This window comes from Pteropus alecto, unplaced genomic scaffold, assembly GCF_000325575.1.
Source record: "Pteropus alecto unplaced genomic scaffold, ASM32557v1 scaffold40, whole genome shotgun sequence".
In the NCBI taxonomy this organism is placed as follows: domain Eukaryota; kingdom Metazoa; phylum Chordata; class Mammalia; order Chiroptera; family Pteropodidae; genus Pteropus; species Pteropus alecto.
The window spans coordinates 14684442-14707221 of record NW_006431919.1 but is presented as its reverse complement, the minus strand read 5'-3'; the positions used below and the strand labels follow the sequence as shown (position 1 = coordinate 14707221).

Here is a 22780-nt window from a genome sequence, read left to right as displayed (position 1 = left end):
CAGGCCCGGCCCGAGTCTGCCAGACTAACCGCCTGCCTGCGGAGCTTCTCAACGTACTTGCTCCAGCCACGGAGGGCATGTGCAGGGCAGCGGCTGTGGTGGGCCACCTCGGGACACCTGCATCTGGCCAGCCCCCCGTGAGCCCACTGTCCCCAACACACCTTTTCAGCTGGGAGTGCAGAGCTGCCACCTGCAGGGCGGCTTCCTCCAGTTCCCTCACCAGCTGGTTCCTCTTACTGTTCAGCTTCAACCTGAAGGGAGAGAAGGCATGAGAGGGGATCCCCAAGGGACCCAGGCTCCATCTCCCTGAAACAGGCATCGCAGGCGTGTACTATGATGGACACACAGACAGGCTGACTGATTGACTGACAGACACACACTCACTCACACACACGCGAACTTTCTAGAGGCATTTTATTATGATATTTGGGGGAGGTGTGGCCTCCAGCATAATCCTAAAGTAACTGCTATATTATTCATCACCTACAATATGCCAGGTGCTGTGCTAGGAAATTTATGACATTGCCTTCATTCACTTGCACAATAACCTTGCATGGTAAAATGGTTTTTATCACTTTATATACAAGGAAATTGAGGCTCTTAGTGTTAAATAATTTAGTTAAAGCTACAGATTTGGTGGCAGAATTAGGATTCCACCCAACCATCTCTCCCGCCCCTTCCCACTCTCTTCCTCCCATCCATCCAGGCCTCTGCTCCCTAATATTTACTCAGTGCCCACCTTACACTAGACCCTGTTGTCGGCACTGGGGATAAAGCTGTGAGCAAGACAGAATCTATTTCTGCTCTTATGGAGCTTACCCTCTCCTGTGGAGGGTGGGGGGGGGACAGATATTAAGAAATATTCACATCTAATTAATGTACTGCATGACAAAGTTCATGAGGAAAAAAGTACAGAGCTGTAGAAAAGAAAGTACGAGGCGAAGCCCAATTCAGACTGGCAGATGAGCCTCTTTGAGCAGGTTGCTTTGTGGCTGAGCCAGCTGGTGCTCACCCAGATCTGTGCTCCCTGGGCCACAGCTGGACCTCCCTCCCAGCCTCCCCTGCAGCTGGGTACGTGGGGCACGTGACCAGGTTCTGGCCAATAGAATGTGAGAGAAGTGATGAGCGTCAGGCTGAGGTGGTTAAGAGAGGTGGGTGGGTCTTCTCCCCTGTCCCCTGTCCCCTGGAGGACGACTCTTATGATCTAAAAGGGGAGGTGGCACAAGATAAGAAGAGGCTGGGTCCCTGAATGACCAACCATGCTGAAAGCTGCCTGTCAGTGAAGACTATCCAACTGGAGGCTATGGAGGGAACAAATAAACTTTTATTGTGTTAAGCCACAGAGATTTGGGGCGGGGCGGGGTGGGGAGACCTCTTTTAAGGTCACCATGGCTGCTGTGAAGAAAATGGGCAGGAGGCTATGGGCAGAAGGCAGGGAGAAGAGTTAGGGTGGCGGTCACAGTGTGATTCAGACGCTGTGGACTGAGGTGACTCTGGAGGAGACAGAAAGCGTGTGGACTGGAGGGGGCGGGGCCAGGGAGTAAGTGAGGGGACTGCAAGGTCACTGCCACCGGCGCCTGAGTGGATGTGGTGACGGGAGGCGGAGCAACCCGGGGGGAAGAGGAGGGCTCCATTACGGATGTGTGGATGTGAATGCTGAACAGGTGGGCTGCCGTAAAGGTAGGGACCACTGTCACATGGATCGCCACATGGAAGAGATCACCATCTGTCACAGGCTGAATTGTGTCCCCCAGCCCCAAATTCCTATGTTGAAGTCTTAACAACACAGCACCTCAGAATGTGACTGTATTTGGTGATAGGGCCTCTAAACAAGTAATTAGGTAAAATGAGGTAACACGGGTGGGCCCTGATCTGAGGGGTGTCCTTTTAAGAGGCAGTTAGGACACAGACATGCACAGAGGGAGGCCACGAGAAGCCACAGCAGACGAACATGTGTAAATGGCCACCTACAAGCCGAGGAGAGAGGCCTTGGAAGAAAGCCCTGCAAACGCTCTGGCATCTGACTTCCAGGCTCCAGGACGGTGGAAAAATATATTTCTGCTGTTTAAATCACCCAGTTTGTGGAACTATGACTAAGCAGCCTGACAAACAAATGTATCATCTTAGAGTAACACATAGAATGAAAAAAAAGGCAGGGCCCAGGACCAAGTTCTGAGTATGTACAGCATTCCAAGTTCTGAGTATGTACAGCATTCCAAGGCTGAATGGACTGGTGACAGTCAGCAAAGGCAATGGAGAGAATGGGTCCAGGGAGCCCAGAGAAGATCTGGGTGTGTGTGGTGGAGGGTCACGAATCCTGGGAGCCAAGGTCTGCACCCAGGCACGTCTGACACTAAAGCCCAATTCACTACCTCTCCCTGGTAGCAATACCCTTGGGATTGGAAGAGAGTGCTGGATACGAGCCCACTGCTTAGCCCCTCGTTCTCCTGAAATTCCCCCAGAGAGGACAGCTTGGGTGGGCTCCAGGGAATGTGCTGGCCCCTGGAATGGCTCCTTCTAACTCCTGGAGTGGGCCAACTCTGAGGTCCCCAGATCTGAAAAGGAAGGGGCCCCATCAAGCAAACCCATGACTTGGGGTGTTCCCGTGGATCCACTAGATTAGTGATTCTTGGTGTGTAGCCCGTAGACTACTTGCATGAGAAAGTGGGGAGTGCTCATTAAAGGCACATCCCTGGGTCCGACTCAGGTCTACCGAATCAGAGTCTAGGGGTGGGGACCAGGAATCCACATCTTCACTAAGTATCCCAGGTGATTTTTAGGCACACTAGGTTTACGAGCTGCTGCACTGATTGGGGGCTGCAAGGCAGGAGCTGTGCATCACTCTCCCAGCACCTAGCATGGCACCCACCCGCGGGCCTCTCAATAAGTAATTGCCAAATAGGGGACTTTCTCCCAGTTGAAGTAGGCCAAGTTCATGTGCTCTGCTGAAAGACCATGACATTAAATCTCCCTTGGGCAGATGTGTTCCACTGTCGGCCCCTTGGATGATGGCCCCTTATGCCATCCTGCAGGATGCTGACCCATTGCTCCTGGAGCACAGCCAACCCAGCCTGGGGCCTGGGAGAAAGAGTTCGTTTCCACGGAAAAACCTAAACACACTATCCCTCCACTAACACGCCCAGGCCTTCGACGCAGGCCCTGCAATGAAGACCAGCGCTGGATCCAGAAGAACTGAGAAGAGGTGAGAGGTGGGTGGGGCCCGGTACTGGGCAGAGACTTGAAAAAGTTGCAAAAAGACAACACCCAGGGCAGTGGGCAGAGTAGCCTTGGCATGGTCCTTGGCCAGCTCAATCCCCAGTCCTGTCTGGGGCAGGGCAGGCAGCAGGTCAGCAGACGAAGCCTGTCAAGAACAAGGTCCTTGATGCGCCATGGAACAGACACGACCATGGAATCTCCTGACCCTTGGTAAGAGCGAAGCCCTGAACTGGTGTGAGCTCTGGTGTGAGCAGCCGGGGCTCAGCATTTCCACCTCCGTTTTACTTCTCTCTGGGAGAAAACCACATCGGCATGTTCAGGGAGTAAATGCAGGTTCCCACTGGAGCCCCCACAGGATGCTGAGGGGCCCGGGGGTCAGGTGGCCTTGACTTTCTGAGCACAGGGGTGTAGCCACCGGCAGTAACACACAGGTGCTGAGGCCTCCTCCCAGAGGCGTTGGGCTAGGCAGGCCAGATGGCCTTTGTGTGTGCTGCCTGGCACATGCGGGGAGGCCAAGAACAAACACATCAAGCACAGAAGGCAGAGCATCCAGAAGGCAGGGCTGGAATCCCCACAAGCTCAGCTCAGCTCAGCACCTGGGGCGCTGGTTCAAAATGCAAGCGCCTGAACTGCATCTCAGGCCAGGGGAACCGGTCCCTGGGGTGGGGCCAGGGAGTCCACACTCCAACAGGCACCCTGCAGGACAGCAGAGCAGCTCCCAAAGCAGCGGGAGGGCCCGCGGGAAGGGAGGGGGAAGCAGGGGTAAGACGAGGGGAGTCAGGATGTCTGAGATTTGTGATTGGGGTTTGGCAGGTTCCGTGGTGTGGCTTTCCTGAAGGTGTCTATCCCTGTCCTTCTCAAAGGCACCTCGAATGGAGAGGCTGTCGTGTCAAGATGAGGGCGCAATACTCCCATTTTGAGAGACAGAGCTGAGTACGAGAAACAAAGAAAGAGACCTAGAGCGACAACGGTCAGAGGGATGGACACAGACAGACAAACATGGGGTGGAAAGCAAACAGCTATGGATGCAAAGACTGCTGGGTCGGCTCTGGCTCTCTCCCTCCCTCCTGCAGGAGGCTCACAGCCATCAGGACTGTCCCTACCCTTCCCCAGGCTCTCTCCTCTTCCTGCCCACATGCCCCAGAGGATCCTGCCCTTCGGGACCTTGCACTCGCCTGCTTAGCAGCTGCTGAGTCGTGGAGATTTGGGCTTCCCTGGACTGACTGTGTGAGCTCACTACTCATGAAAGACGGGGCCGAAGGCGATAACAAATGACCTTCTAAATGGCAGCAGCCTAAAGCAAGCGTGGGCTCTGGAGCCAGTGAGCCTGGGTTCTAATCTCGGTTCTGCCACTCAGTGATGTCGGCTGAGCCTCAGTTTCCTCATCTATAAAATGAAGAATAACCTCAGGGTTGCTGGGAGGTTTAAACGAGACGATATAAGTTACAGGGTCTGGTACATCATGGTACCCTTTGCATGTAGCATAGGAGACTCTAAGAGAACATCCGATTCTAGTTTTAAGAAACCAAAATTACTATAGCAGAGAAGAACCTCAATTCACAATCTGGTCCAACCACCTGCCTTCAGACCATATAGGTATTTGAAGTAATTATCCTATTTTTTCTCTCTATTAGGCAACTGAAATCCATATTGGCAATGACTTGCTCAAGGTCAGCCATGGGAAGGGACTCTCTTTTAACCCAATAAGGAGTAAAGCTGTCATGAGTCTGCTCTCTTCAGCAGCTGGCCGTGAGCAGGATGAATAGCTAAGGGCTTCCCAGCAGCCACTGCAGGGTCTGGGAACAAGTGAGGGACCCAGAGGACAAACAGATAGACCAGGAGATGCCTGCAGAGGCCCTCCAGTAAGGTCTGCCCAGGCCAGCTAAGCACATATTCTTTCAACTAACACTGAAGGCATGAAGGCATAGAGACACAGGTTTTGTCCCCAAGGCACATAGTCTGAGAGAAAGCAGGATAGAGAGTCTTGGCGCTAAGGGAGATTTCTAGAAGGTGCTCCCAAACGGTGTAAGACAGCAATTATTGAAGACCTAGTCTCCTCCTCCTCCCACCTGCCTGGTGATGGGTCAGCACTAATCAGCCACCCCTCCCAGGGGAGGATGGAGAAGAGGAAAATGTCAAGTCCCTGGTAACAACTCTGACAAAGGGCTTGGTGGGGAGACATTCCCCACCACTGACTGGTCAATGGACTCTGATGTTTTGCGAGAGGCCAAGAAGAGACCGGTCAGCTCGATCCACTGAGAACCCCGCCACGTGCAAAGGAAGCTCACTCAGTTGCTAGATGGGATTGTGACCTGGGTGCCTTAGAGCTCAGAAGGCTCCCTGAAGGTGTCTTAGGACCCATCACTGGGTGATGCAGAGAGAGCACATCCAGGCACCTAGGACTCCTGACCTGCTTCCACTGGGGCACAGGCAAGTTTACCTGCCTCATAAGCTGGACGTCTACCTCTGATTTCACCAGCAAGAATTCCCTTGCTCACCCTACACCCCACACGTTTGAAAATCACTATCTTCAAATCTAAGCTCCTTAAGGGCAGGGACCTTGCTCCATAAAGTCTGCTGCCAGAAAAAGTGAAAATAATGAGAACAGATTTTAATAAGGGCAGGGATCATGGCTTATTAATTTTTCAATCCTCCGAATTGCCTTGTACACGGAAAATGTGCAACAAAACATTTCTTAAACGAATAAACATAGGGCTGATGGACGGAATGAATGAATGAATGAATGAATGAACAAACGAACGAGAAGCCGGGGACTGCAGGACTGCCTGTGGACACGAGGCTATGCTCTGCCCAGCGTGTGTGCTGGCTGGTGGGACTCTGAAGGCAATAAAGGCCTAAACCAGAGAATGTAAACCAGTGGCTTTCAGCTTTAATTGAGCTCATAGATGAAGTTGATTTAGCTTTCAGAGTATTAAAAAAAATTTTTTTGGATTAGTTGCCAATATTTAAAAAAAATCCAAACAACTCTTTTCTTGAAAAACAGGGACTTCTGGCAACCTGGGGCCTGCACTCCCACTTGCTGGAGGAGGGGGACGGCACCCACTTTAGACTAGTGGGGTCTATGCATGCCAGTCCGACTCAGCCCATGGCCAGGTGGGCCTCTAGCATTTAAGTCACCTGATCGACCCCCAAACTGCAACTCCTTAGCATGGGGCAGAAATCAATTTAGCAGGTCAAGATCAGCATGAAAAGAAATGCAAAATAAGACAGAAAACATCACAGGGCCATCACACATAGAGAAAAGTATGCATCGTTTTGTGAAACTTTCGCATAAGGTGAGTCACTGTCACAAAGTTGGAAAACGATTGCACTACATTATATAGTTATGTGGCTTACCTTAATCAGAAGATAATTTCTGAAAACCTACACATCGGCAGACCCTTCAGTAATGCGACCCCCTATGTAAAGTCCTGGGGTTGTTAGATGGTGAATCATCCCCGCTTCCACCTCCATTTGCTACTTTGGAAAATTGTGAGACCTCAAAAACTGTGTCCTCAGGGTGGAGCCAAATGTGGCAGGTGATCCCCCTCACCTCTTCCCCCACCGGGGGCTGGAGGACTGAGCAGCAGTGAGGGAAGGCTCCCACGCTCCCCCCAGCCCAGCCCAGCCCAGCCCCACCTCTCCGTCAGCGCCTTGCTCTGCGTGTCCCGGGCCGCCTGCAGGTCCTTTTCCAGCCGCTTCCGGGCCATCTCCAGCTGCTCCACCTCCCCCTGGGTCCACTTCCGGGGGCTGATGAAGCGCATCTCCTTCAGCAGCTCCTCCTTCTCATTGATGAGGATCAGCCGATCCCTCTCAGAGTCCAGCACTCCAGGCCAGGCCTCACTGTCGAGCTTGGCCAGCTGGATCTTCAGGTTGGCGACCCTGTGGGCCGACAAGGTGAGCGTGACTGGTGTGCCCACGGCACTGTGGGAGCAGGGTGACAGGTTGCATGTCCAAGGGGTAGAGGGACGAGGAGCCATGATATCCACAGAGTAATCTTTCACACCTACTGACTTCCTTTTGATTAGCATGTCCTCTCAAGGAATACATTTTTGTCTAACAAACCCGCGTGGTGCCTACCACGTGCCAACACTGAGTAGCCTCTGCAGGGATGGGGCAGAGACATTAACAAGGTTATGTCCCTGCCCCAAGGGACACTAAGCCTGATAGAACAGAAAGCTGGATTTATCCATAGCCTCCGAACACCAGCTATGTGGCCTTGGGCAAGTTTCTCTGAAGGAAGTAACCCATTCCTCATGGGTCGTGGGTGAAGGCTTTAAGACAACCCATAAACTCTCAAAGCACAGTACTTGGCACACAGTAAGCACTTAATAAATGTTTCCGCTGCCTCTGTTATTTTCTGGTTTGACCATTTACTAGGTATATAACACTGGGCAAACTCTCTGAGCCTCGCAGATAAGAAAACGATTACTCATTGTGAAAATGAGCAAAAATGTATTCAGACTGGCACTTACTAGGCACCAAATCAGCGGCAGTCACGGGCCCACTACAGCAGACACAACACAAATACGATACAACAGCTAACCACGTTCACAGCGGTGGCAGCGAATGTAAAGAACTGTGGATGTGGGGCCAGAGGCCGTGAGTTGGTGTCTTGGCTCTGGCCTTCTTGATGAAAGGGAAATTTCGTTAAGAAATCATTTCGGTATCATGAGCTTAGAAGTCTAAGCACAGTGCCTAATACACTGCAAGCACTTAATACATGTTTTAAAGGGAGGAGTTGGGAACCCTGTCCCTTAACTGCTATGAGACTTGGCATCCTCATGTATGATTGATTACCTAATATGCTAGATATTAGGTACAATTACCATTGAACCAAATAAAGATTCGTAATATAATTAAGAGCACTAACACAAATATCTAAAAAGCAATCATGTGACCCTTTAGGATTTTATCTTTGCAAAGAGCTTTCCCATCCTAGCTTCACCCCACCCCTAAAAGGTAGGTAAGACCTGGTGGGAGACTCTGTTGGACAGATGTCCAGAGAGGACATGGCTCAAGATTGAAAAATCATAAACCTGGCCAACAGTTGTTGAGAGCCCAGGCTTCTGGACTCCTAGTGTGATCATATTTGCAGATAATGTGGCCCAACACGTATTTTATCAAAATACTGTTAGAGGCAAGATCTCCATGTTATATAGTAAAAATTCCATACGGAGACACATATCTAGGTTTGCTCACTCTCCAGCCAAGTGTCTCAGCAGGGATTCTTAAGAGTTAAGTAATTTAAATTGCATATTCACATATATAACAATCCATCAAGAACTGGCTTTGGGATAACTCGGTAGCTGCTGTTCCCCACTGCTTTGAGGACAGAGAGGTGTGGCCAGGTCTGGCAAGGGCTCCACTATATGTGGGACATTGAAGGGGTGATTGACGCTTTCTTGGATGTTCTTTCTAACGGCACCTTCCCTATGCCAATGCTCCTTAAACTCAGGGCTATACATCCTTTGGAGAATCTGATGAAAACTACTAGACTCACTCCCCAGAAACGCACATGTGACAAAGCCTGGCATGCAATGGGCCAGACCTTGCATTACAGCCACCGGCCCGCCCTCCTTCAAGTCCTGCAGCCTCTGCTCTCCCATTTGGCAGGCTGCTCTGTCCCTTACACTTTAAACTGGCTTTGGGTGGAGGGAGATGCATAAAGCTGGTGAAGGGAGATGAGATCGGACGTGATGAGAAGTTAGTTGTGATATGACTTCTCCCTGTGATGAGAAGCTGAATGGCTCAGCCCCCAAGGGAAGACTCCAACCCTTTAGTCTCTCCAGAACTAATCACCTAAGATAGGCATTACGGCACTGGAACGGACCCGGGGTCTAGGGCAGTCCCCTTCAGGAGAAGAGAAGTGGCCGTCCGAATGCAGAAGTCCTGTTGTTTTGCTGGACCTCTAGGGGGAGCTAAAATAGTGCAGAGGATGGGTTTTTTCCCCCTACCTGACCAGTATCCAATTTCTCTCCCTTTTGTTAACAATATTCCAAGTTTTCTTTGGGAAATCACTCCTCCCACATTTTCAAGTCACTTGATTCTCGCGAAGCTGACTTCAACCTCCCTCATAGAGTTGGGCACATGATCCACGCCTGGACCTTCAGACAATTCTAATTCTCCCTGCCCCGCAACAATGACTGATTCACTCAGAAAAGCCAGCGAGTCTCAGCACCCACACTTGCTCAAACTGTGGGGGTTGCTAGCCTGGTACTATGTAAGCTTTGTGTTGACAAGAAAGTCCATCAATACAAAGTCAAGCAAGGTGGAGAAAAGAAAAGAGACCGAATCTATGTAATATCATTTCACCCGCTGGATCCAGCTGTGCCTGAAGCTAGCCCACCCCAGGACTTTGGAGTTTAATAAGCCAACAAATGCCCTTCTTTGCTTCCTCTGTTTCTATCAGATTTCTGTCATTGCTGCAAAGGGTTCGAATGCTCTCAGAGTTGGCAGAAGTGTTTGGCATTGCCACACACTACCTGGACTGGCTTACAAATTCCATGAGCCAGGCAACTTAGCCAAAGGAAAACTGAATGCAATACATCTGGCTTCATTCACCAACAATGCCCTGTGGGTTCTTTCCCAGTAAGGCTGACTCAGTGTCTAGGAAGATCATGGACTTGAAGCCAGATCATCCAAAGTTCAAATTTTGACTCCACCACCTTACGAAGTCATGAAACATCTTGATCTTACCTTTCTCCTCTCTAACATGTAGATAACATGATATAACCTATGCTATAAGGTTGCTTTTAAAATTAATTGAGATAATGCACATACAGAAGTCTTATTACAATGCCTGGCCTATAACGGATGCTCTAAATATGTCAGCTTTATTATTTTAATTGTATTTGTGGCAGTGGAACTCAACTGCTTAGGATCCTGTGAAGCCATAGAACACCTAAAGTCACTGGGGTCTACACCCCTTAGAAGCACAGCCCGGTCCAAGCACTGGGCAGGTGACATTGGAGTGGGTAGGACCCAGAGTCTTTTCAGCCTGTTGCTAAAACTCCAGTCGTGCTCCTTCAAAATAAACTGCATACAGGGTCACTGGAACACCTTGATTATAGAAACTGAGGCCAGCAAGTGGAAGACAACTGGGCTTTGAGGTTTAACAGATCTGGGCTGAAAGCCTCTCTCTACCCTTTAGCTAAGTATCTCTGGGTCAGTCACTTCCTCTCTGAGTTTCAGAGAGAATAAAAGTAAGAAGATTTTAAGACGTATCTTCATAATCTTTGTAGGATTAAACAGGATGAGGCACGTAAAAAGCCAGGCACAGAGCAGACCCTTTACGATAGATATTACTGTTAGAAACATCCCACCCCCAGCCCCCAGCCTCTAATTACCTTCTCTTAGCCTCTTCATATCGAAGGCGCAATCTAACCCTCTCTGCCAACTGATTGTTGCTGCTGGTGCCGAACTGGGGAGAAGAACAAAGTCAGGAATTATATGGCTGTTGTGGCCAGTGCTGAGTTGAGTTTCAAGAGCTCAGGAGAGACTTGACAGCTTGTGTGGGAAGCAGCTAAGAATAGCCCGCAATTATGGAGCTGGCTGAGCGGATGGCAAGGAAGCTAGTTAGGCAAAAACACTTTTCTTCCTTCAGGCCGTGAGAAGGGCCCCGAATACAGACATCGATCACATCTAGAAGAGAAGCTGGGGGCCCAAAATATCACGTTGCAGCTTCAAATGGCTTAGAGCCCATTCAAGCCACAGAAGCATGGAGGACAGCTGGTCAGCAGGAGACAGAGACAGCTAATATACAAGAAAGCCATTCTGGGAGCACTGGGAAGGGGGTCGACCAAAAACTCAGGAGGCTGCCGTCGGGCGTGAAACACTGGGTGATGAAGAGAAGGTCCTGGAAGTGGAAGGAGGCACAGAGTTCCTTCACAAATACTTTGGCCCGCAAGAGGGTGACAGGTAGACACAGGGGTGGTATAGAGAGGAGCAGGTAGCCCCGTTGGCTGGGTCAGTCGGTCAAGAACGGCAAGAAGCTACAAGGCTCACCCAACCAGATGTAGATATAGCTTCTCTTTACTAGTGGGAACACAGCTACGTCAGATAGGAATAGCATTTCAGCCATGGAGGCTGGGAGGGACGTCTGCTCGACGTCACCTGCTCTCGGAAACAAAAGCTCTCCAAAAATGATGGCTTGCCACAGGTCAGTCCTGCCCTTGGTTTCATGAGCTATGTCTGGAGGGAACTTGCACTGTTCAGCACTATGACCAGACTGAGCTTTTGAACTGGGGGTCAGGCAGCTGTCTGAAAGCTGTGTGTACTGTTTTGGGACAAACAGGAGGAAAATATCCTGTTTCCCAGCTGGTGAAAGAAAAACAGAATAGTGCCGAAAAACAGCATGAAGGAAATCAAAAGTACTTTCTGTGCAGTGTCTAGAGACAAACCACATGGCCAGGTGATACTCAGGACACAGAAGAAATGCTGACATTTCGTCTATATCCTCATCTCCTGGAAAGCTGGGGCCAGATCTGCAGCAGAACTGAGCTCCAGAAGGCTGAGTTAGTAGCCAGCCCCACAGAGCACCATGAGCCAGCTCCTCAGGTGAGTAACGGGAAGGTGGCCGCCCACCACAGCAGCCTCCCAAAGGCTGTCCCTTGGGAGGCCCCCAGCAGCCCGCACTGCCTACTCACGCTTCCTGAGATGTCTGTCTGGGAGCTCACGTCCAGGTACTGTTTCGGCAACGGGAAACTCGAGCTCTCCAGGGAGCTGCTGCTGGACCACAGGTCCGAGTGTGACCCTCTGTCAGTGCGGAAGCCGTCCTTCAGCATGGCGAGGCTCTGATGGGCAGAGGGCAGGGTTAGCGACACACCTTCCTGGGAGGGAGCTCGGGGTCTGTCACACTCCATGCGCCTTTCCTCTACTTTTTGTAATTTAGCAGGATCCCAAGGTCACCCAGACATTCTACTTATCTTGAAAAGAGCCACCAGTGCGCGGGTACTTAGTAGGTGCCGGGCCTATGACACGGGAGAGACTGGTGGGGACGCTGGCTCTGGAGACACACTGCCTGAGGTGGAACTTCTGCTCTGCTAGTTCCTAGCTGAGTGAACTAAGCTAGTTGATGAACCTCTCTGTGCCTCAGTTTCCTCTCCTGCAAAATGGGAATGATCACTGGTCCTATCTCACGTGGCTATCATACTGATTAAATGAGGTGAACAACGCAAAGTGCTAATACAGACAATACTCAGGAACTGTCAACCCTACTGTGACCTTATTATCCTGACCACAGTCCTGCCAGGAATGACCCGTGATTATGCCCGTTTTATCCATGAGGGGGTCATGACCTGGAGAAGCTGGCAATCGAGAGCTGGGATTTGGTCCTAGTGTATCTGACCAGAGATTCCGCGCTCTGAGCCGCCAACATGATGGGAACGTGCCTCACTGTCCACTAGTGCCTCATCTGAACGCTCTCACGGGGCTGCTGTCCTGCCAGGAGCTCTAAAATCGTTCTGTTTGTGAGGGAGCATAAAGCTTCCTTCACCGAGTCACTTACGGCATCTCTGAGCCTCAGACTCCTGATCTGCTGATGAAAACGATAATATCTCAGAGGTCAGGGTAGTTCCTGGGAGGGGCAGTGAGAGGCACAGGGGTTAAGAGAATGGGCTTCTAGACGAGTGTTCGTGGGTTTGCATCCTGGCTCTACCAGGTACGCTGTGAGCTGTACAGTCTTTACCTGTATGATGGGGATGACGTAGGACTGATGTGAGGAATAAGTGAGCCACGATGCATGCAAAGTGCTTGGCACAACTGCCTGGCACATTAAATCGCATTTATTACCATTTGTTCAGTTCCCAGCATAGAATCAGAACATGCAATGAAATGCTTATAAAGATGCTACATTCTGACGTCAAGGTTAATGATGCCGAAACACCTCCCTTCATTTGTTTCTTTGCAAAGTAAGCCAGGTAGCTAGAGCTAGTGGTAAGGACATGGCCTTTGGACTAGAGGGCTCCTGTTCCAACTCTACCATTTACACTAGCTGTGTGACCTTAGGCAAGTCACTCGATGCTTCTGAACCTCCATTTCTTCTTCTATAAAATGAGGCCGAAAGCTCAAGATAATTAGTGAGAACTCGGTGATCTGTGTTGCATGTGGACAGAGTCCACGAGTCCAGGCACAGGTGCGTGGGAGAACTGGAGATGGGGCCCGTGTCACAGAACTCTCGTACCTTAATGAGATCTTGCTTCTCCTTTTCTCCACAGGTAATGGCCTTTTTGATGGCTTTTGTTTCTCTCAAGACAGCCTGAGCTTCATCCAGTTTGTAGCTGCCCTGAGCATCAGACATTTTCTTATCGATTCTAGGAGACAGCCAGTGGGAAAAGTCAGACAGAGATGGGGCGAGGGGCGGGGTTTCCCCAAGGCAAAAGCGCAGACCACAGTGCTTCATTCCCTCACGAAGTCTCCTCTCTATCCTGCCTATGGGATAAGGCACGGAAGGACCTTGTTAAATTGCAAATGTCCCATAATGTGGGGCAGCAGAAGCAACACCACTTTAAGTCGAGGGTCCTCTAAGTGTCAGCTCTTCCAAGAAGCCTTCCCTGATTACCTCCCTGGGTCCTCCAGGCTGGGCTAGGTGTTCCCATAAGATGTTGTACATAGATGCGACATTGCACTCATCAAGTTGTATTACAGTTAATAATTTATGTGGTAGTGGCCTGTAAGTTGACTCTAGCAGGCTTGAATATGTTTGAGTAATTTTAGTACCTGGCATATTAGTTCTTTAATGTCTCAACCTCAGAACTCTTGATATTTGAGGCTGGATCACTCTTTCTTGTGGGGGGCTGTCCTGTGTACTGTAGCACGTTTAGTGTCATCCCTGTCCTCTGCCTACTAGATGCCAGTAGCGTCTTGACCCTAAGTTGTGACAACCAAAAATGTCTCCATACTTCACCTAATGTCCTCTGGGGAAGAGGAGCAAAATCACCCTCTTTGAAGAGCATGTGTGGCGTTAACGACATGATGAAGGAAAGGTAAAAGGACAAAAGCCCTCAGCCCTGCTGCTTAGTAGTGTGGTCTTGGGCATGGCCCTCAACCACGAAGAGCCTTGGTTTCCTCCTCTAAAAAAGAGGTAGACAATGTCGTCTGCCCAGCGCACGTCACAGGGGTGTTAGGAGTATCAGTGGGAGAAAGGATGGAAGATCACGTGGTGAAGGAATGTGAGGGGTTAAAAGGCTTCTAGCCTGGAGCTTTATCGGCTTATCTAGGTCCTATGCACAGGTTCGTTTTGATGGGGGTGGGGGAGGGGAGAGAATTTTAAAAAGTGAAGGGTCATGATGTTTTCTGAAGGTCAGACCAAACCGGAGACGGTGTAGACCCCGGTCCTCTGGGGAAGTGGGGCTGCGCTGGGGGAAGGGTTCAGAGGGCAGAGGCGAATTTTAACTGCTTCACCACGTTGCCAAATGTGCCACCTGAGGTTTCAGTCCCAGGTGCAGGAAAGGGGTTGTGACAGTCGCAGAGGAAGCACCACACACCCATTACTTCAGGATGAGACCCTGCTGCGGGCATTCCTTCCCACTTCCTGCTAGAGGCCAAATGGTCCTGAGCTAAAAATAACCTGAATGGGAATCACTGGGAGGGGGCGGGGTGGGGCAGGTTTCCATCCTGGTCTCATCGTCTGTGCCCCTGAGCAGGAGAGGGAGGAGGGACTCGGCCTCAGCACAGTCCTCCCGTTTCTCCTTCGTTATTTCAGCCTCCACGGAGCGAAAACAAAGCCCCATTTATGTCTCCCCACTAAAAATAGCCTGTCTCTTCCTTTCGAGGACTTGGGCCTGAGCAAGCCTGCCAGGTCAGAGAAGACTGCTCTCAGATTTAGTTGGAGAAATTAGTCGAAAGGGAGCTCTCCTCAGCAAAGGCTGGCCCAAGCCGCCTGTGGAGAGGAGGACCCCTCGGAGCGAGTGTCCAGGACTGGAGGTGGCCCTGCCCCAAATGCAGGGGAGGGGTGGGTGCAAGGGAGACCTTGTTTGCTTGAGCAGGTCCAGGGGCTGGAGGCTTTGGGGAGGGGGCTGTGCCCAGCTGTCCTCTGCCAACAGGGTGAGGATGGCTTTGAATCCTCAGCAGGATGAGACAGAAGCAGTTTGTCTCTGGGCCTTGGGCTCCTCAGACAGCCTCTACCTGATTTTTCTCAGGGGCCTTAGCAACCCAGGCTCTGGAATTTGGCTCCCGAGAGTAGCTCCAAGAGGGAGCACTCTTGGGATTGGGGTGAGGGGAGGAGAACAAAGGGTCACCATTATGTACTCAGTGAATGAGTCTTTTTTTTTTTTTTTAAGGTTAAAGAAAAGTTGTGTGGTTGGGGGGAGGCGAGGGTATTCGGGGTGGGGGGGGCGGTGGTGTGTTTTAGAATTTCCAAATCACGCAGCTGTCCTTTCTCTCGGCACGTCAGATTCACACACCCAGCAGCCACAGAGACGCAGGGAAGAGGCTCCGACAGCAGCCAGCGCCTCTCGGTCTTGTCCAGACATCTCTCACCTGGGCAGGGCAGCTCTGGGGACACGCAGAGAGATATTGCGCTGTCCTCCTCCCACGGGGGTGACGTGCCAAGTCCCAACTCTTTCCTATTTATGTGGGCTCAAGGCAGCTGGCAGGCCCTAAACCCCGGCTTTTGTCTTGATTTTCCAGTCTCCCCTAAGAGGTGTCCTTCAATCCTCATCGTCCTCTTTTCTTTTGAAAATGAGTTGGGGACCATGAACTGAACAAATGGATACATTCCACCTTGCCCCCGTGTAATGCAAAAAAGGGAGGCTAGGAGGTAGAAGTGACTTCATCGTCCCTTATCAGAATCTGAAACAGATCCCAAGAGATATAGACAGATGGTGAGGGGCCCTACGCTTTCCGGGTGGGGAGGGGTTTACCTGGGATGCTGCCAGGAAGGGAGGTCTTAGGACATGAATTTCAAAATCTAATAGTGCTGGGTTCTAATCCCAGCTCGGACGCTTACTAGCTGGGTGGCCTTGGGTATATTTTCAACCCCATCAGTGCCTCATCTATAAGATGGGTCAAAACCAACACTTCTCTTAAGGGAGTAAAGGCCGTGAAATGTGGTGACTGAGGCACACTGCTTACCCAGAGCAGCCTCTAGCCCAGGGCAGATGTTTAGTTCATCCGAGCTCCTTCCCAAGGTCAAGCAGGCAACCAGCAAGAGGTCACCCCACCCCTTACACTCACTGGGCTCCTATGTGCCAGTCACTGTCACACACTTCACGTGAATTTTCCAATTCAATCTTCACAATAACTTATTTTTCAGATTAAGAAAAAACTAAAGCTCGGCGGTCCCAGGACACTGGCATTCGAACCCAGGCCATGTTTTCTGGAGGCTACAAGCCTAACCGTCTATGCCAAGGTGTGCGTTACAGCAGGTGTCCCCCGCACTGAATGAGGGGAGCGGGCTTCCAGCTGGGGGGGGCGTGGGCAGCCAGACTCTGCTGCAGGAGTCTTATCTGGCTGATACCAAACATCGGGCGGGAGGACGGAGGGAAAAAGAGGAGGCTTGTCTCTGAGGTTTCAGCTCAGCTTACCCAAACGACAAGAATTTTCAATGCTGCTACAGGGTGACAAAGTGGTAAAACAGGTTTGTGGTGGCTCAGAGAATAATGGGAAGGGTTCTCACCAGAAGCTCCTGAGGATTGCAGGACGGGGGAGGAGGGGGGAACGCCTGTGGCAAGATGACGTGGGCCTGAGCAGCCCTTAAACTATGTGCTCAGAAGCTACCCCACTGCCAAGTGGAGGCCTGAGGAGGCTGCTTGCTTTACAGGTCAAAAACCAGGAGTTTTCTCAGCTCGCATGACTGCCTTCCACTGTCCCTGGCTCTGCCGAAGATCACCAAGAAGCAGAAAGCACGATCCCTTAATGAGATCGGAATCCGGGGTGAGATAGGACTGGCATATGTTCATATACATATATCAGTAACATATATCTATATAAGCACATATGTAGAAAACCATAATTTGCTATGATTTATAATATAAAAATGTACGACACACAATCTATAACACTCTCCTATATCTTGTTTTGGGAGGGATTCATGGTGGTTTGCCCCAGGCGGTGGGGACTTAGTGGTGGGAAGATGTAAGAAAGAACCAACAGGCCTCGATTCATTGGGCCCGGGGACAGACATCCAAAGGCTCAGGCGGCGGCCACAGCGTGGGAGCGGATATGAAGCTCAGAGAATGAGGAAAAGGTACAGTCAAGGAGAGAGAAAAAGCAAGTGACTGCGAAGCCGCTGCTTGTACAGACGAGACCTCCTCGGGAATCTAAGTGACATGTCCCCGAGACCGGAAAACTCAACTGGATGTGCTCCGTGGACCTTCCAGGCACCTCTGTAATGACCGTCCAATGAGTCCATTAGATAGACTGCAGGTGACTCAACGCATAAATCTCGGTGATATGTGTGGTTAACGAAAACAGTAAACTAACACTTGCTGAGTACTTACGATGCGACTCAACTTCCTCGTCGATAAAATGGAGTCAGCTAAAAGAACATTCCTTACAGAGTTGCGATGAGGATCGAATGAGGTCGCCCAAGCAGAAACGCTGAAAGCGCTTCCTGGCACAGAGTGACTGCTCTGAGCTAGTACAGTCACGACAATGACAACGAACGTGACGGCTCAGAAGAAACGAACAGAGCCGCATCTTACTTGGCCCCAGGTTAGCCTCTAAAAGTGAAAATTACATTGGATCGAAGTTGTTCTGGGAACTCCTTAAGTCACCTATAAAGTACTTTGTGGTGGAGAGAGCCTTGTTCCTTCCACAGAGCATGGCAGACGAAGTCGCTGTTCAGTTTTAGGGTCATGGGCAAAAAGAACCTTTCTGGTTTGTGGGCCTCTGAGATTCTGCTGGTTCCACTGGAGGGGATGAGACAGGTGAACAGAAATGCCCCACAGCACTTGTTTCTACGACTGGCTCGTAAAACTCAACTGAATGAAACGGAGCTTAACGGCTTCTGGAATCAGGGGACGATGAGAACTCTGTGGTCTGAGACGACCCTCCCTTTCTCCTTCAAAACCTGAGCCTTTAGTAAATGCCCATGGAACAGAACTGGAATCGAATGATTTGAGCCACACTTGAAGAAGGGAGGAAAGGGGCTGACAGAGAGAGATGGAGGACAGGAGGGCAGCATGGGCAGGGGGCACGGCAGGGTGGACTTACTTCTGCAGGGTCTGAAAGCCACGCTCTTTGAACTGTAGCTCCTGCTGCAGGTGAACCATCTCTCTCTTCAGCTTGTTGACCTAGGTGACAGAAAACCAACTGGACGTGGGACTAGGTAAGAGGCTGACAGTGAACTGCAGTCTGCTTTCTCCCCAAAGAGGAACCCGGAGCGCCCCCGCTGCCTGCATAATGACTCAAGTCAACATGACCTGGGCCACACTGTTCACAACGCCCTCCCCTCACTGATGCCGCCTGGGTCTCCGCAGCTGCCTACTCAGTCGGCATCCCAGCCCGGTGTCCTGCAGGCCATCCAGAACCCCCTTGCTCCTTTTTTTTTTAGACAGGCGCTGGCCGACCTGGGATAGAGCTTGACCTCCCCACAACCTCTCTCTCAAGCCATCTTCACTCTCTGTTGCTCCTTTCCTATTCTCATTGGTGAGGATGATGGTAAATCTTAGGGTCGTGCATTACTTAAAGCAGGTGATGGGTGTGGGATGGCTGTGCATGGAAGCAAGAGGCAATATAATAACCGTAGAGGTAAGAATGGGCCCCGCTGGATGAAGCATCTACTCTGCTCTTGGTGGGGAGGGCAGTTGCCTGAGGCCGACTCAGTGACCCCTATCAATAGCACAGACAAAGAGGTCCTACCCGGGATTTTGCAGTGGCGATTTCAGCTTTCAGAATCTCAGGGTCATACTTAGAGCTGGATGATGAACCAGAAACCACTGCAACAAAAAAGAAAAAAAAAATTCTGTAGAAGAAACAGATTTTGGCAAAGTTGGTTTATTTGGCCATCTAGATCAAGCTAGAAAGAAATGACTAATAGTGAATAACCTACATGTCCAAGAAACGAGGATTTGTACAATAAATACAGTACATACGTAAAATAGGGACTGCACAACTAATGTGACTTAAAATGATGGAGCAGAATACCGAACAAAAGGGAAAATGTCTAAAACTTATTGTTATATGAAAACAAGTTTACAAAAAAATATGAAAAGTAACAAACTTGGAAAATATACACAGTAAACAACACATGCATACATATGTACAACTAAAAACAGACCAGAAATATATTAAAAAGTTACCAGCACCTCAATCAAGAAATAGGTCATCTGCTTCCCCCTTTGTGTCCATGTCCACTCACTAACTCTCCAACAAAAAGAATTTTATATTTGAACAGGACTTTAGAAACTGCCTTTAAAGTCTTGCCTTTTCATAGTTTTCATTTTTGGTTTTTATTCAAGTTATATATGAACACAGTTTAATGGTCCAACGCTGTACAAGTTTTGCTATATAAAAAAAAAAGAGCATTCCACAGGCATCACCCCTATTCCCACATCTCACTCTGGAAAAGGGAACCATTTCAACACGGCCAGCCAGTGTCTTCGGTATCTGCCTCTCTGTGTCTAATATGCATGTATTGCTGCTTCTTGATTTTCTCAGTCTTAGGCATTACGTATTTACTTGTCTCTTTGGAGAACGGAGGCTTAAGTTCCCTTTCATGCCCAGCTCCTACACCAAACACAGGCACCCCTCCCCGCTCCCCATCCTCCTTAGAGATAGCATAATTTGGGTGAAGCAATCTTCAGTGTTTGCATTACTTTTACTCTGCAAACACTATTCGGGGCAGAGGCGTGTAGCCGACTTGCTTACTTTTCCTTTCTAGCTCATTTATTTTTCCAAGAGTTAATAATTGGCATTTTTATGCTTGCCTACAAACTTATCACGGATTCAACCTCACTCTGCCAGTTCACTGAATCTCCTCCCGCAGAGCCCAGGCCAGTATGCCCCATTCAGCCAGGTTCCTCTTTTTCACTCCATTTCGCCCAGGTCTGTGCTGGCTCTGGCGTGAGCAGCTTGCTGTCTGCACAGCTGGCCCCTGGAGACCCCCTCCTTGCCTCCTCCTCTCCCCTAAACACCATGTCTTCTTCCCTTCTGTGGCCCAGGCCTTCATTTTGGTAGAACAACACTTCTAGTTGCTTCCTGAGAGGAAAACAAGGAAGAAAATTAACTTTTTGAAACCGTGCATGTCTAACTATCTTTACCCCATACTTGATTAAAGGTAGTTTTGCTGGATATGGAATTACAGGTTGGAAATGATTTTCCTTAAAATTTTGAAGGTGCTGCTCCATTATCCTTTGGGTTTCCAGTTACCATTGAGAAGTCTAGAACTATTCTGAGCCCTAATAATTTTATTTTTTAATTCAACCCACAGACTGTATTCAGATTTACCCACTGTCTTACTTGTCATCTGTAGTACGAACTTTTCAGGTCCAGGATCTAATCCAAGATCACCTGTTGCATTTCAGTTGTCATGTCTCTTTAGCCTTCCATCATCTGGATCAGTCTTAGTGTTTTTTCTTCTCAAATGTGACATTTTGAAAAGATGGGGCCAGTTATTTTATGGAATATCCCTCGATTTGGGTTTGATACTTCATTAGATTCAGATTACACACAGGTGGGAGGAACACCCCAGAAGTGACACTGTGTTCTCACTGATCCTAACAGGTGGCGATTGTGATTTGTTCCTATGTTGGTGATGCTAACTTCGAGCGCCAAGTCCTGGACATGTCCTCCAACTTTTCTGTCAACTTACTATTTTCCTGTGTAATAAATAACCTGTGCAGAGATTATATAAAGCTTTATGAATATCCCATTCCTTAAAGTATATTGATGGCTCTTGCCCGAATCAAATTACTGTAATGAATGCCAGATAGTAATTTTTAAACTCTATCATTCCTTCTGCATTTATTAGTTGACATTTTCCTGTAAGGGTCTTTCCTTCTTCTTTATTTATTTACTTTTGTCAAGATGGATCTATGGATTCTGATTTTATTCAATGGGTTATAATCCATTACTATCATTACTTATTTTGATGTTCAGATTGCTTCCAGATTTGGCCACTAGGTGCTCCTTCAAGCTGGCTTCTGTGCCTGTCACACTTTCTTACTCTGCCACAAGATGGTCCTGGCTGACTCCCAGCTCAGACCTGGACTCTGCCATTTTGCTAAGGAGCCCTGGTTCTTTTTAGTGGGGAGATTAGAACCCTAGATCCAGAAGGTTCCAGGAAGCACAGAGTCCCAAACAAGATGAACTCAAAGAGGCCCACGCCAAGACACATCATAATTAAAATGCCAAAAAGTGAAATCAACAAGGTCTTTTTTTTTTTTTTAAACTTCAAAGCTGGAACAAACAGAAAACAAACTTGACTGTATACCGAATGAATAACAGCCATATTAAAGAAAAATGGAAAAGGAAAAATCCAGGCAACTTTTGGCTACAATATTTTCATTCCTCTTAGTCTGAAGATACAAGGACCAAAAAAAAGAAAAACGGCAAAGAAAACTCAAATGTGAGTCCTGACTTTTGTGCGACCTGGTTTTTCTCTCTGAAAGCTTTCAGGACCTTGAACCATCCCCCGTGTTTGAAGCAACGATTATGTCTTGGTGGGGCTAACTTTTATCCCTTGCGTTGGCCATTCCCGGAGCCCGTTCAATGTAAAAACCCTCCTCCATCCGTTCTGGGAAATGTTTACGATTTTAATTACAATTTCACTGATGCTTCTTTCCTGGTTTCCTCTGCTCTGTCTGAACTATTATTACTCGGATTTCGTGGCCTGGTGCTCCACGTTTCCCCTTATTTTCCATCTCGTTGAATCTTTCTAGAAGGTTTCCTCAGTTTTACCTTCTAATCTTCCTACGGATTTTTCATTCCTATATTTTAATTTCTAAAGGCTCTTTTCGTGTTCTCTGAAGGTTCCTTTTCATAAAATGGAGCATCCTGTTCTTGGTTGTGCAGCTTCTCGGTGTTTTCTTCTCCATGCCCACTCCCTGTTCCCTCCCAGGGCCTCCCCTCACCATGAGTCTGTTTTAACGTCTATTTTGCATGGTCGAGGCCTTCCTCATTGTCTGGAATCACAGCCGTCGACTCACATTTAAGAGTGGGGGCTGGAGTGGAGCTTGTTGACTGTAGGTTACGTGGTGCAGGATTTGGCTGGACTGTTTCATCCAGGAGTCTTCATTGTTAGTGTGTCTGCATCTTTTCTCTTTATATCTCTTTTCTCTGTTCAGATTTCTGCAGACTCTTCTACTGTCTAGCCTGGAGGGCAATAGCCTGGCACCGTTCTGGGAACCAAGTGGCACATGCGGACTACGGTCTCAAAATCCTGTCTGTCCATGTTCACTTAATCACCACGTTTCCAGGATGTCGCACCCTGGCATTGAACTTGCCTATATCCTATAGTCCAGAGAGACTCTGTTTTGTTCTCTCCAAACAATAAACCTCCAGTCTTTTGCCAGGTTGAGGATGGGCAGTTGTCTGGCTGTAATAATTTGGGGAGGTGATCGGGTGGTCTGTCTCAGAAACAACTTTTATCCAGTCCTCTATATTTGAGACCCTCCTCACT

The 22780-nt window shown here is 49.2% G+C and overlaps 1 protein-coding gene across 1 annotated transcript in view; it reads right to left on the bottom strand.

The window, feature by feature from the left end:
* Positions 1–22780, bottom strand: part of WWC1 (WW and C2 domain containing 1) — a gene marked incomplete at its 5' end in the record, with an annotated part of 130525 nt that overhangs the window by 35120 nt on the left and 72625 nt on the right. Inside the window, 7 exons of the mRNA XM_025043164.1 lie at positions 162–251; positions 6856–7098; positions 10566–10639; positions 11865–12011; positions 13400–13529; positions 18373–18452; positions 19021–19097. Coding sequence (XP_024898932.1) covers positions 162–251; positions 6856–7098; positions 10566–10639; positions 11865–12011; positions 13400–13529; positions 18373–18452; positions 19021–19097 — 841 coding nt within the window. The remainder of the gene's footprint in view (positions 1–161; positions 252–6855; positions 7099–10565; positions 10640–11864; positions 12012–13399; positions 13530–18372; positions 18453–19020; positions 19098–22780) is intronic.